Source organism: Nothobranchius furzeri, chromosome 4, assembly GCF_043380555.1.
Source record: "Nothobranchius furzeri strain GRZ-AD chromosome 4, NfurGRZ-RIMD1, whole genome shotgun sequence".
NCBI classification, from domain to species: domain Eukaryota; kingdom Metazoa; phylum Chordata; class Actinopteri; order Cyprinodontiformes; family Nothobranchiidae; genus Nothobranchius; species Nothobranchius furzeri.
The window spans coordinates 6,366,736-6,382,210 of NC_091744.1; the positions used below are offsets into that span (position 1 = coordinate 6,366,736).

General features: G+C 43.7%; 1 protein-coding gene across 2 annotated transcripts in view; it reads right to left on the reverse strand.

Annotated features, from left to right (window-relative positions):
• The window catches only part of pkd1a (polycystic kidney disease 1a), an 80,707-nt gene that overhangs the window by 25,812 nt on the left and 39,420 nt on the right, over positions 1-15,475 (reverse strand). For both annotated transcript variants that reach the window (XM_015966904.3, XM_015966896.3), the window contains exons 19-27: positions 11,885-14,508; positions 8,070-8,267; positions 7,679-7,978; positions 7,173-7,585; positions 5,857-6,007; positions 3,860-4,012; positions 3,598-3,738; positions 678-999; positions 372-588 (exon numbers count right to left, since the gene is read on the reverse strand). In XM_015966904.3, coding sequence (XP_015822390.1) covers positions 372-588; positions 678-999; positions 3,598-3,738; positions 3,860-4,012; positions 5,857-6,007; positions 7,173-7,585; positions 7,679-7,978; positions 8,070-8,267; positions 11,885-14,508 — 4,519 coding nt within the window. The remainder of the gene's footprint in view (positions 1-371; positions 589-677; positions 1,000-3,597; positions 3,739-3,859; positions 4,013-5,856; positions 6,008-7,172; positions 7,586-7,678; positions 7,979-8,069; positions 8,268-11,884; positions 14,509-15,475) is intronic.

A 15,475-nucleotide genomic window follows, 5' to 3' on the forward strand; every position in this document is an offset into this window, starting at 1 on the left:
TTCCCCAGTAAAAAATGTAAAAATATGTTAGTTTATATAAGTTTAAATAAGCAATAAGGGCATTTAGATTCGCACCACAAAGCTCAGATTTTGCACAGTAGGAGCTCCAGTTTGCTAAGGTTACCATCAGATCAGCATTCATAGAAATGGACAGACACAGATTGAATCCCCCTGCCAAATGAATTGTCACTGAAATAGGACTATTTTTTATGTACTCAATTACTGACCTTTAAACAGAAAAATGAGGCAGAAAAACCCTAAACATGCATGAATTTTGTGTAAAACAAAAATTGAAGTAGACTGCAGTGATTTGGAGCATAACAAATCTTTAACCTGCTGATTGAGTGGAAAAAAAGGTAGAATGTTCTTACTTATTCAACGCCAGGCTCGTGGCTCCTTGGTGGTCCTCCACTGTGATGGACACAGCCACACGATGTCGGGCTGAACTGAAGCCTGGAGGCAGGAAGGCCGAGTGTTCCGGACTGCTACCTTTGTAAACACAGAAGTCCTCGCAGTATTCCTCCCTGCATCGAGTCACCAGAAGGCTGTACAGGAAGGGCGTTTCTGACACACCTAGATCGCTGTAACCTGCAGGGTAAAGACAAAGAAAAACACAAGATTTTTTAAATAAGAAAGAATTCAGAGAAAGCGTTCAGGGGCAAGAGGATACTTCTTACCTGAGCAGTTGAAGTGAACCCGGTCCAGCAGAGTCCGTATCCTCCAGCTGTCTCCAGCTCCATCCATGCTCAACGCCCCTACCTCGACCGCCCCCGTCAGGTGACACTCCCCGCCTTCTGGAGGCGTGTTGTGGTACAGCGTGATGGAGGCGGCCCCTTCACCATCCAGACTGCTGTCAATTACGTGCAAGGTGAAGATGTAGGACTCGTTTTTGCTCAGGACTCCCTGCCGCAACACCAGATTCATGCTGTCGCTTTCTGTAGTGATGGAGGACGAGTCCAGGACCAGAGTCTCGTTGTTCAGTGTCATAGCGCTCCAGCGCTGAAAGGTGTAGAGAGAAAGTCATGTTAGGGATCCAGAGCAGCACTTACCAAATTCATTAGAATATTCAAATAAAAAATAAATAAAAATAGGTCCTAATCTTTGTTTTTTTCCCCCCCTTGAGAATATTTAAGGAGTAGACGAGGGAACTACATTTCTAAAGTTCCAGTAGGCACTTAGCATAAACACTTCTTTTAAATGATCTCAAAACACAATGCTACAGCCTTGGCAAAGGGGGAACTCGCTCTGTCTTCTTATCTTTTCATTTAAAAGCACAATTAAAACTATTTATATAACAGCGGTTGTGTGGAATCAACCCAGCTAGCTACAGTGCTACCAACACATTTTTAAAGGGACACCAGGCAGTGTTGCTTGCTTGTAGCACCCCCTAGTGTCTGTTATTAATTATCTGTGGTCAAAGCAAAAATGAAATTTATCTCCTCACTGTGAGTTTTTAACACCTTAATCTAACTGCTGCAATGTCTCCTCAGTCTTTATTAGTTTCTAGAATTTCATTAGGGAATATTTTTAATGAAATAAGAAAAGAGGAGCAAAAGTAAAAAACCTCCAAACAAAACAAAAAGTACGGGTCACACAGATGACATCAGAGCATTTTGTGTCACAATCACGTGACTAACGAAGCCTAAACCCTGTTTATTTACCTCCACAAGCAAATGCTTAAAACAGAGAATTCGCAAGTCTCAGTTAAATTTCTTTTAACTAAGAGTCGTTTTTTCTTCCGCTTCCGGTCAGTAACAAGATGGCACCTGTGCTTGGCTTAGCCGCAGTCACCGGCCACTTTTTCAAATGATTCTCCACTAACCTCCTCTTTTCCACCTCTGCGATCCTCTTCAGTAGTGTCCCTGCTACCATCTCCTATGATCGCCAGACACTTTTATCCTTCCGTTCGTTCACGATCGCCCAAGACGCACCGAGGATGTACCTCCCTCTTTGTTTACCTGAGTGGTGCACTGGCCCGGAGCCAAACAATGATCCCAACCTGCACGCCTCCAGCTATGTTTATCCGGTCCCGGGAAAACGTCGGAGGAAAAGAGGTAAACGAGCAGGAATCCAGGTGAGAATAAGACTTCTGTTAAAGCGCGGTTTATCTAGTAAACTTCTGGCTTCTCTTCCTCTGTTTGGCGACCTGAGCGCCACTTCCGCATTCCCGCCAGGCCGCGTTGCTGCGCGGTTTCTCTGTCCAAGCTCCTTTTCTGTGGCCGTCTCCAAGTTTAGGTCCTCCGCCACCTCTCTTACCCATGGTGTCCCACTAGGTTCTGTGCTGGGGCCTCTGCTCTTCCTCCTCTATCTGCTTCCTCTTCAGCACATCCTGAGCTCCTTCAAAGGAATCTCCTACCATCTTTATGCAGATGACATCCAACTGTACATCTCCTTTAAGCCCCATGAGATGTCGAAGCTGCAGCTGTTACACACCTGCTTAGACTCTATCAAAACCTGGATGTGGGAGCTTTCTTCAGCTGAATGAAGATAAGACTGAGATCCTCATCTGTGCCCCAGACAAGCTGGTTCCCAAAGTCAGAGACTCTCTTGGTCAGCTTGCTTCTCACACCAAACCTTCCGTCAGGAATCTTGGTGTGACCTTTGACCCAGCTCTCACCCTGGATTCTCATGTCAGTTCTCTTGTTCGCTCTTCCTTCTTCCATCTCAGGAACATTGCTGAGTCCCATTCTGTCCCGCTCTGAACTTGAGACTATTCTCCACACCTTCATCTCCTCACGCTTAGACTACTGTAACTCTCTTTTCACGTGTCTGAGCAGAACCTCCCTGAACCGTCTACAGGTGGTTCAGAACGCCTGTGCTCAGCTTCTGACCAAGTCCTCCAAACACACCCACATCACCCCGCTTCTCCTCCAGCTTCACTGGCTGCCAGTCAACTTCAGGGTTCATTTCAAGGTCCTGGTTCTGGTCTATAGGGCCTTACATGGACAAGCACCATCTTACATTGGTGATCTTCTTAGTCCCTACACCCCCAGCAGGTCCCTGAGGTCCAGTGATCAAAGCCTACTGGTTGTACAGCACCAGGCTAAAGGTCAAAGGTGACAGATCATTTGCTGCTGTGGCCCCCAGACTCTGGAACTCTCTCCCCCTGAGCCTGAGATCAGTGGACTCAGTGGTCTCCTTTAAAAAGCAGCTGAAGACTCACTTGTTCAAGCTGGCTTTTGGATAACCTTCTTCACCACTCTCTCTTTATTTTGCTCTCCCCACCTATTCCACCTTCCTCAGGATCCACTGATTTCCATCTTTCCTCGTCACTCTCTCTCTTTCTTAACATTTTTTTAATCACAATTGTCTATTTTTTGCTCATTTTAATATATTTTTAAACATTTTCTAAATGCTTTTTTAGATTTTTACATTTTTTGTTTTTGTGAAGCGCCTCATGATTTTTATCTTGAGAGGCGCTATAGAAATGATATTTTCTTCTTCTTCTTCTTTTGAAAGAAGTTTTTGGTGATGTTTATATTCACTTTCATGCAGATGAAAGAAACATTTTTTTGTTTCATAGGAAACCCGGATACATGTATAGAGGGTGTAAAACTCGACCACGCAGATGATGTGTGTGTGTATGTGTGTGTGTACCCCTCTGTGAAAGCCCTGGCAGTTGGTGCAGGTTCCTCTGAGGAAGACGTATGAGTTCTGGCTGACCTCGTAAATGGATTGGGCCTTACAGGACACACACTCCAGATACACCATGGGAATGTGACCGCCATGCACGATAACCTGTCACACACACACACACACGTTTCTATTTAAATAAAGAACTAATTTACTCTGATGCTGCTGATGACTACGAAGGTGAATGTGCACGCTAATAAGACTGGAAGAGTTTTTGTCCACTCACAGTCTGCGTGGTGGACTCTGGCGTCATGCTGTCTTTACTGATCGTCAGTTTGAACGTGTACTCGACGCCGGCTTCCAGCTCAGAACCTGAGATTCCCAGAACAGGACCGCTGGAGCCGAGGCCAAAGTTCAGACTGGAGCAGTGCTCCGGACCCTGAAACAGAAATCAGAGTTGTCTTTGAGTTTAATACCAATAAAAACAATAAACAATCATTGATTTGAAATGAAGTAAGAAAAATATTTACTAGTATCTTAAAGCTAGAGACGATCTGTCAGAAATAGTTCTTGTATTTTTTGCTGGGTTTGTTTGTTTGTTTGTCTTATTCAAGTGCTCTGAAATTCTTAGTTTTTTTTTTTTTAATGTTGACTTTCACTTTTGCATTTTAATATTCATTTAACCTTCGAATATTCAGGTATAAAGAAGATCCTAAACCCAAATTATCAGTTTGTGTCCACTACTAGAATAACAACAACCCGTGTGTGTGTGTGTGTGTGTGTGTGTGTGTGTGTGTGTGTGTGTGTGTGTGTGTGTGTGTGTGTGTGTGTGTAACTATCTGACAAGATGGTTGTTATAAAGCTTTTAGCAGAGAACTTGTCACACAGTAGGAGATGATGCTGCTCTCAGGTCTTGTTTCAGGACTTTTGTTCCTTATTCCTAATTGCATGACTTTTAGAAACTGTTCACACTTTGTTTTTTAGTCTTAAAACATCTCATTATTTAACTTCCACAGCACCGTGTTTTGTCAAGGTCACGGAGTGAACAGAAAACTACTAAAATTCAGCTAAATACCAAAAGGAACCTTGAGAGACTTTCAGAAACCCTTAAGAATTTTTTTTTCAAGAGCACTTTAAAAGCTTAGTTAGATTTCTCAGAAGCAGAATACGAAGAAAGTTGAGTGCTTCAATACTTGTTCTGCCTAAGCACAGAAACATTTCATGCACCGACTTCAGAGTGAGAATTTGTTCTTCTTATCACCACATACTGCTGGCTGTGTGTGTGTGTGTGTGTGTGTGTGTGTGTGTGTGTGTGTGTGTGTGTGTGTGTGTGTGTGTGTGTGTGTGTGTGAATTACAGACTCTGTAATTGTCAGGGTGGGGAGCAAAGCTGTGGCTGTGAAATGTTGTGTTTATCCAAACAGTCACATAACCTATTAAAGCAACATTAAATAGTTTTTAACTCTTTCAGATATTGCTTTAAAAGTGGGTTTCAGTGATTCTTGACATAGAAACTTTACCAATTTAATAACATACAGCACTTTACGGCCCTGTGTTGACCAGAACTTGCATTTAACAGTTTTGTGGGACAGGCAGGTTCACTAGGTGGAGCTCTCTAGCTGCTTTATGGCTGTTAGCTGTTTACTGTCCACAGACTCATGGTGACCTGGCTTTGTTGTTACTGGTCTTGTAAGTAATAATATTTTTTGCTTTACTTTGTGACGTGCTTAGAATCAATTTAGTATCAGTTCGCTTATGTTAGTGTTAGCTCGTTAATAGCACTAGCTACAGCAGGATGCAGCAGGGTTGTTTCTGACAGTTGTAAGCCCACTTTCAACCAGTAGGAGTGAGAAGTTGGAAACTAGTGTCACTTAAACGCACATACACACACATGCACACACTCACAAACACATGCAGAAACAAACACACATCTTTAAACACATCTAATCATACATTTAATTAATTGATCTGCCTAAAATTGAGTTATAAACCAAATATCTACAGCTTCCAGGATCATTCAGGTTCTTTTGTTGACCTCACTAGCACCAACAGATAATTTCCTTCTATTTTCTCTCTCTCTCTCTCTCTCTCTCTCTCTCTCTCTCTCTCTCTCTCTCTCTCTCTCTCTGTGTGTAACAGCAACACCAATAGATGTTAAAAAACATTTAATTAAAACAATCCCACTATCACCACTCGCTTTATTTTTAAGAGAAATTTTGTGAAGCTTCTTAATGACTACAAAGTTTTTTTTAAAGGTCTCTATATGGTAATATATGTCACCCACCTTGGAGGTGCTCTGACACTCCCAGTGGTAGTGAAGAAGAGACTGGCTTTCTGGGTCCATGTTTGGGTCGTAGGACTGCTCCGCGCTGAGCTGCAGGTCCTGCGTCCTTGACCACACTCTCCGAGTCCCACCTTCGATAATGGGCATTAGTCTGATGACAATAAGTGGATTCAAATAAAACAACAAAAAATACTTAATGTTAATTAAATAAATGTTTGCTTTTTAAGAATGGAACAGTAGCACTTTACATAAAGGGTCACTTTATCAACGTTACCTACTGCATTATTAAGCACTAATAAACAACGGATCCATTTTGTTAACATTCCTGATGTTAACTATTAAGTGTCCTTAGGGTTAGGACAAAGTGCCGGGGGTGGGGGTGGGGGGGGGGGTGGGGGGGGGTGTCTAATATTAAGCAGTCGTTAATACTTTACAGCAATGAGTTTTGTTTTTTGAACAGAATCAGCTGAGATGGTGAATTGGAGTGGTGCAGAGCTCCAGGAGCTTCTCTCCGTTAGACCTGGAGCTCAGATCACCAGACCGTTCACAGGGGCTGTGAATGACAGTCACCTTTAGCAGCAGCTTGTGAAAAAAAACTTCATGAGCGTGGCTTCAATCGCAATAAAAGCAAGTTGTGTCCAAGTTTAAAAAAATAGTCAGCGGCAGCGCAGAAACCGCCCCATACACCCTTCATACTGCCATCGTGTAATCTTTTGTAAAAAGAACATGATCACGTTTCATTACCACCACGGTCTGACCACTTAAACATGACCTAAGGCTCCCTGATGCCGGTTCAGCTTTGTGGCAAATTGGCAGCATTGTTTTGTAAAAGAGGCTTTAGTAAAGTGGCGCTGACGTGCTAGCGCTGGAGTCTGCTTCCAGCATCTTTCCTGCATGTTTTGAACACAACTGAATTATTTGATTCAGTGATGAACCGTTCCTGTAGAAACTAATGAAAGCCGAGGAGACAGATTAAGGTGTTAAAAAGATGAATGCACAGCGAGGAGACAGGTTTCACTTTTGATTTTACTACTGGACATTAGGGGGTGCTTAAAGCAAGCCAAAACTGCACAGTATCCATTTAAATATGCTTCTATTCGGTAAAATTATTAGAAGTCACGGATTTCTCTTGTTATGCTGATGATACTCAGTACGATTTATTAATAATATCTATAAGCGCTATCCTAAAAGCAACCCCTAACCCCTCCATGTTTGAATTCCAACTAAAGCTGCCATTAACTCCATTTCTCCTGGTTTCAACTGGTTAAAAAAAACAAATGAGCTTCTGAGACAAGTTTTGTTTCTCTCCTACTTACTTAGCAGCCATGACACTGAGCTGTAGACAGGCATCCTTCTTTAGCGGGACTCCTTCGTATGACAGAGAAAACTTTAAGCTGTAGTTCCCTGCTGCCAGGGACATCTTCGGTAACAGCAGCTGCAGCCGTTGCACGTCCACCTCCGGTGGAAGACGAACGGCTCTGGCAGGTGAAAAACGACAAGGCTCCGATCCGGAAGCAAAAGAGTCGTCTCTCATGATTTGCCAAAGGTACTGCGCGCCGTAGCGAATGCATCCTTTTAAGTCCACGCTGGCCTCCACCAAAGTGGACTGGGAGCGCCAGATGGCCAGGCGGGTTTGAGCCATGTTCACCTCTGGCTCCTCACACTCCAAAACACTGATGATCACCTTCACTTCGGATGAAACCATGCTTACCAGGTTACTGCAGTTAACCTGGCAGGAAACAAAGAGAAGATGATGAAAATAATAAACTACCTCACAGTGAAAGTGAAATAAGGTAACATTTAAGCACAAAAGTGCACACACTTTGACCATGTAGTCTCCTGGGTGTCTGTACTTGTAACCCACAGTCGTAGTGTTGGTGTAAACTTGTGTTGTGTCATCACCAAAGTCCCACATACACGCCACAGGATTAGATCTGGGTGTGATGGAGGCCGTCAGGGTGACCGTCTTGTTGACCAAAGTGTCACATGGTTCTGCAGACAGGTTTGCAGACTCCAGCCGGTTCTGCACCTGTATGCGCTTGGTGATGTTCTGGTTATGGAGACTGTTGACGGCACTCAGAAAGATGGTCAACCAGCCTGGATCTTCTGGAGTGCGGGTCACCTGAGGAAGAGATTCATCAACAGTCAAATAAAAGATGTAATGATGACAAAGAACTCAAAATGATAACAGGCTCTCATAAAAATAACCAGACCTCTTTGCCCACAATGGAAGACCATTGGTGCTGGTTTAGACTGATGGTCCACAAGAAAGTAACGCAATTGCCCGTCAGAATGTTGGCCACAAACAACTGTGGCTCACCCACAGGGATTGCTGGCCTGATTCCCTGGATGGAAAGTCCACTCACTGGCTCCATCACCACCACATGGAGCTGTCGAGTCTTGAAACTCACCTGGATGTAAAAAAACAATTAGAAGTTTCACTACACAAGAAAAAAATACACATTGTTTTATTTCAGTGCTGCATGCTGCCTCCCTTCCTCCAATCTGTTTAAGGCTCAGGTGGATATAAGTTTAGTGGGAGGTATTAAAGCGATTCGGCTCATATGAGCTGAACCACACCTGGATTACAGACTAGAGCAGACTGAGAGCAGTGAAACAAAAACAGTTATCTGTTTCCAGTTTGTGCAGGAAATCACTTCAACACTCACTTCCTTTCATTAGATAGTTCCAAGCCCATTTATCAGCAGCACACCAGGACTTTCATCACGGCTGTGTGTCTGACCTTTGCTCATAATTATCCTTCTCCTCGTAGATGTCAGTTTACCCACCATGTGTAAAGCAGCTAAACACAAAATTAAATTAAAATCTGAACTTGATTCAAAGGGACTTTACGGACTTTAGAATTTTTATGCTCGCGATTGCCCCCTCAGGCCAAAAGCATAACGGCAGCTTCAATAGTAGGCTCGTGCACGAGGCGCGCATGCTGTACGTGCACACTCCTTAACGAAAAAACAGCTGCGAAGCTCTGTGAAGCTGACCCCCGTCAGCTTCAAAAGTGGAGGCAAATAGGCTGCTCGGTTAGTGCTTCGTTTGTGCATGTGAAACTGAAGTTTGTGCTGCTATGGTTTTTGAGATATTAAACTTTATTTAATAGGTCCTTCAGAGGTCACCGTCCCCCCCCCCCCCCCCCCCCCGGACTGCTCCAAACTGCTCCAAAATGGACCACAATAGTCTACTTTTTTAGTGCTTCGTTTGTGCTGATTTGTGCAGGTGAAACTGACGTTTGTGCTGCAACGGTTTCTGAGATATTACACGTTTTAATTTAGCATGATGACATCATCAAATTCCCAAACTGCTCCAAAATGTGGCCCGGAGGACAGACGACAGGAGAACGCGCAGCTAATTAATTAAATAATTTGGTTCTGTACCTTTCTCTTCAGCACAGGTTTATGATGGGTCAGTCCTCCTGCATGCTCAGATCATGCCCTTCCCTTGCTTGAAAAATTGTTCCAAAATGAAAGTTGAACCCACATCTTTTTTATCTGTGAATTCAATGCCGTTCGGCGAGTCTCAAATAAAAATTTGGGCATCTTACTGTAAAAAAAATATATCATTAATGTAAAAAAGAAACTGAATGAACTATGTTCACACCCAGAATCGAACCTAGGTCTTCTGCTTGGGAGTCAGACATCTTACAAAGGGAGCTACACACCAGTAACATTCATAGCATCTGTAACGTTTATATCCTTGATAACAGCTGAAACAAAGTCAAACCAAAGAACGGTTCGAAGCGAAAATGGCTATTTTGTTGCTAATTTGCAGGTAATATCAAGAAGAAAGTTCTACAGAAAGTAGCTAAGGGTCCTCAGAAATGTAGCTAGGTTCATCACTAGGCGTTAGGAATAGCGACAAAGTCGCTGAGTTGGCACTACCTCTCTCTCTGCTGCTAAATCTACAGATAGCGAATGCTACGTGCTATGCCTGAGCGTGAACCAAGCCCCCACATTGCGGCTGTAAAATTGGTCTCAACCAGCTGTCTCCGCCCACCTATAAACGTTTGATCCCGCCCACATTTAGCCCCGCCCCGATCTCCGGGAGGCAGTCAGGGGTAGTTGAAAATTGGTCTCAACCCGGAAGTACCAAAAATTGCAGTTCCACCCTCATCCACTAGGGGCTGGTGTCAGAAGCAAGCAAATCCTCATTGACTCCCATGTTAAAAATATCAATTTCACAGCAGAAATAAACATGTTTACAGCCTGGTACCAAAACATGTTTTTGGTTTAAATGATCTAGTTTACACTCATGACAATTCTGAGGGGGTGAATTTTTTTCTCACTCTTCTGTTTAAGTGTATTAAAAGCCTAAAATTCTGTATAATTAATGAGCATCAGACCCACGTGACCACAGAGCTAGCTCCGTGGAAAGGCCTCAGTAGAGCCTCGGTCTGGCTTGGAAACTGCTCCGGGATTTTGAGTCTCTGTGTTTGTGTATTCTTTTTTGGATATTTTTTGTGCTATTGTTGGACAAAATGACTTGCTGTGGTATTAATTGCACTAATAGAGCGTCCAAGGAGTCTCCACTTCATTTTTTTCGGTAAGTAAAATTATATTTATGTATTTTAGGTCACTGCCGAGCTGAGCTTAGATTTTAACATGTACTGTTTAACCATGAAATTTAAATGTAATAGGGTAAAACCCCAGTGCATTTAACACAACGCTGCACTTTAGAAAATGGGTAGAAATACAACGGTTGGTGGAGCTGGGTTCTGACTATCGGCTTGTGGAGCTCTCGGGAGACTGATGTTTTCCACCCGTTCTCGCCTCCCCGCAGCTCGGTGCATCTCTGTCTGATTGCGGCTCCTGTCTGCTGCGCGGGCTGATGGCTTGTGGAGCTCTGGGATGGAAACCTTTCCACCCGGTTCTCCCCAGCGGCAGCTCTGCGCATCTCATATCGCAGCGGCGCTTGCCTGCTGTGCGGCTGCCGGCTTGTGAAGCTCTCGGAGACCTCTGTGTTCCACCCGGTTTTACCCAGCGGTCAGCCCGGCGTATCTCTGACTCAGAAGCTCTGGTGTTGTGCACAGTTAACTCCGGTTGTAGCTAGGTTGCTACCTCCGTTAGCTTAGCTCCCACCTCCGCATTAGCTTTGGGTTAGCTTCAGGTTAGCTTGTAGCTAGTTCGACCGGGTGTCGTCAGTTGATCCCAGCCTTACAGCCCCACCCTCAGCTCCACCTCTCTTCCCTTTTATGGGATTGTCTGGGCTTGACAGTACCTGTGACACGGTCAAAATGGCGGTGGTGGCCACCTCCCATTTTACTACAAAAACTTATTATTGGAGTCTATGGAAACCCATTGTCCATATATGTATGTCGATGGCGTGAACGCGCATGAAGCAGCTTGCTCGACCCGAGCAACTCTCTTTTTCTGTGATTTTACAGAAAAACAGGCAATCACAGTAAAAATGCCAGGGCTCATTCTACAGGACCAGGACTTTGCAGGAGAATGTATGAAGAAGAAATTTATTATTTCTATACATGTTTTAGCTGTCAAAACTTCCATAATGTCCCTTTAAAAAGCCAATAATTACAACTCTTATAAAGACTATGGTTGATTTCGGCAATCTTATTAGACTGTAGTGTGTTTTATCATTAAATGTTTCTACTTTTTGCAATAAATAAATGTAGTTAGTAGATTACTGGGTTTCCTTAGATAGAAAACGCAACTAATTGGAAAAATGAACCGAACTGAAGTTGGAATGCTTGCTTTATAAAATGAGATGACTCGTGAATAGGCGCTATATAAATAAACTGAACTGAAGTTCATTTAGTTCCGTTTATTTGAACAGGGACAATTTATATTAATCAACTTTATTCTGTAAATGCACCAGTATTCCAACCGTAGTCCCTGGGCAAGCCTTAACAAGCCAGTACCATAAAAGAAGACAACACCAATAACGGCAATGGAACTTAAAATCAGTCATTAAAACATGTTTTCAGTCAACCACACCTTTAAAGTAAAGGGTGGTTAATTGCATTTTAATGTCTTTCTGAAGTGGAAATGCAAGCATTTACCTGGTTGTGAGCGGTGAGATTCACCATGTAGGAACCCACCCTGCTGAAGATGTGGGTGTAGGTTTTGTTGGGTTGGGTGTTGAAGGTTACGCCCCCGCTGATGCTGAGGATCAGATTAACGTCGGTGCCTCCCTTCATGAGAATGGTGAACTCCACCTTTTCATTGACTGCTGCTAACTTCTTACTCGCCTTCAGCTCCAGCCACTGGATCGGGTCCTGAACGTGGAACTCCCTGGAAACCACCTGCGCGCTAACATCATTGGTGGCATTCAGAGTAATGACAATGGAATTTGGCTCCTCGAATTTGTGAAATGTTTGTCTTCCTGTATGGGTTTTTCCTTCGATCTGCCACGTCCAGGTCACATTAGTTCCCATCTGCACCTCCCCCTGCAGGGAGACGTTGACACCCGTTGCTACATAACTATGCCCGGTCACATTGGTGGCTGAGAAACTTAACCCTGTAATGACTTCTTGAACACAAACGACTGTTGCTGAAGACCCTGAACTAACTTCATTAAAGACTTTCAGAGAAACCTGTTTTAGACCCGGACTGGTGAAGATCTTGTTCAACCAAGGTTCGTTCCATGATTGACTGAGCCCTTCTATTGACCATTGGTACTGCAGACCTGTACCTTGCAAAACCAGTGCAGTCAGGTTTGTGGGAACACCAACAGCAACTGGGTTGTTGCTGATCAGTAAGTCCACTCCTCCAGCTGGTTCAACAAACTGGATGGTTCTGTTGACCAACAGCTGGCCAAGGAGATTCGCCACCCGCAGAAAGACGTCACACGGACCGGACTTTGAGAAATTCAACTTCACAGTCTTTCCAGTTGCATTGAATGAACTGAGAGGGTCCAAATCTCTGACAATGCTCCAAGTAAAGGTCATGTTGGTGCCTTCTTTCAGTCCTGCTTGAAGGTGAAGGGACTGGTTTGTAGGATAACACCAGTTCTCCAACCCTGCGCTTCCACATCCTTTGATCTCCTCAGCTAATATCTGCAGACCCTCCAACTCACGCAGGACAAACATGAAGGTGTTCGCCTGTGCTGTCCCTATGTTGTTCTCTGCTGTCACGATGATGTTGAACGTGCCAACAGAGCGAAAGGTGTAATGCATGGTGTGGGTCGACGGAATGGAAGTACAATGGTCACACACTATCCAAGAGTACCGGACATTGTCTCCCTCATCCTTAAGAGCCTCGAAGTGGACTGTGGTATTCACAGGGACATTTATGGAGCTAACATTAAACTTCAGTCTGAGTCCTCGGATTGGTGTGAGCACAGAAACCTGCAAAGCAGTTTCATTCTGACTGACGGTGTTGGTAGCTGTCAGCGTGATGTTGTAGTTTCCAGAGAAGTTGTAAGTATGGAGGACATTCTGCCCCGTCAGTGATTTTCCATCTCCAAAATTCCAGATGTAAGAGACATCTGAGGCCAAAGACGACGTCATGAAGACATATGGCACTCCCAGTGTCAGGTTATTGTGTTTTGTGCCATTGTGGTGAATAAAAACAGGTCCGATGGGCATCAGAACATCAATCCCAGCCCTTCTGCTACCCTCAGAGATGTTATTGGAGACCTGAACTGTCACAACATAGTGTCCTGGTTTTTTATACGTTGTTAGACTATTTCCAGAACCGTGGGTGAGAACTAGTCCTTCCTCTCTACCAAAGTCCCACCGATAGCTGTAGTTAAAATCTGGCTCAGCTGTGACCTTGAACTGGACTTCCTCCCCAACTGCGTAGTGTGACTTCTCAGGGATGAAGCTGATGTTGGTTAACGCTGGCTGTACACAGACCCAGTTAAAGAAATTGGCTTTTGTAGCCCTGTTGACTCCGCTGGACAGAAGCAGAGAGAGATGGTATTTTCCACTGGACCTGTAGGTGTGTGAGACTTTTGGGTTGCCTTGGTGTGTTTCATTGGGGCTTCCGTCCCCAAAGCTCCACTCATAAAGATGAAGCGATGCATTACCAGACACCCAGGCTTGAAAGTTGACACTGGTCTTCTCTTGAACACAACCGGATGGCTCCATCTTTATAACTTGGAAGACAAACACGTGAACCGGAAGGATTGTCCAGCCAGAGCTAACAGCATTTATGGCAGTGACGTTTACCGTGTAGTTGCCCTCTTTGGTGTAACTGTGTGACACTTTAGGATCAGGTGTATTATAAATGGTGCCATCACCCATTGAGAACGTCCATGTGATGTTGTTACCAGAACCAAGGTGGGCCCACACTGTGGTTGGACTGTGCAGCTCCGTGGGAGAGGAGCTGTTAGCCGTCAGATGTTCAATCTCCTCGTAAACAAATCTCTCAGCGCAGACTTTAGTGTGACTGATGGTGTTGTTCACTGACACACAGACACTGAAGTTACCACAGTGGGCAAAGGTGTGTGCCACACGACGGCCATGTTGGATGGGAGTGCTGTCTCCAAAGTTCCAGTCATAGTGAATGCCATATGGAGAGGGCAAAGGATGGGCCTCAAATTCAGCTGACTTGGCTGCGAGGAGGAGCGGTGGCTCTGTTTGTATGTCGACATGTGTGAGGATACTGTAAACGCTCATGTTGATGCTCTGGCTGATGTTACTATAGCGATTGGACACGGACACCAGGGCGGTGTAGATTCCTGCACACAGAGACATAAGAGGAATGAGCAACAACAATGAGCTGATGCTGCAAATGAAATTAAACCTCTGCAATAGTAGTTGCCATGGTTACAAAGAGGAAAATGGCTTTCTGCATAAGTCAAAGTGGTCTTAAAGCGTAGTTCTCCAGGATTTCAGAAGAGAAGTTTAATTGGTTTTTGGTTCCATTTCACCAATGTCGGCCACAGATTTAGTTTAGAAATGAGTAAAATGAAAATGAAAAAAACTGATTTTTTGTGCAGTAGATGAAGATTCTTAGAGTCTTTAAAAAAACATGACAACATCAGAAGTCCAGAGACATGAATCATCCTTTATTTTTTTCTATTTTACTTCAGACTCAAGTTTTCAGCTGAAAGCTCGTTTGAAGGGTGCTAAAATACTAATTTATGTTTAGAGTTTTTTTTCTGTTTTTCACAGTTTTATCTATAGGAAGAAGATGTGTCTTTATGACAAGCTGCTGCTGAAAAGTCTCTAAACATCTTAAACATTTTTATTTATTGAGTTTTACTTTAACATGAAGGTTGACATTACTCCAGCATTTTTTTGAATACATTTTACTTGTCATTTTTTTATTTAGTCACTAGTTTTTATGTTTCCTCTGCTTTTCTATTTTTGTACAGCATTTTGGCCAAAGACAGTTGTTTTTAATGGTATGTTCCATTTGTGTTTGGAACTCTGAAATCTGACTTCCGAGTAGGAAAAAATCAACTTGAGCACCCCACTGAAGTTGGATCTCCCACTCTGAAAAGCTGAGAATTTTTATAAACTTTGATTTCGAAAACCAGTATGGCAGCTCCTTGTATGAAAAACTGAAGATTTCATGGAAACTTGGTTGTTTTAGAAGACACGCTTGTCTAAAAATCAATGTTACAGTAATTGTGTGCTCTGTCTTCTCAAACCCCCAGTGAGTCGTGGTGGATGGCTGCTCGTGCTGAGCCAGGATCCTCT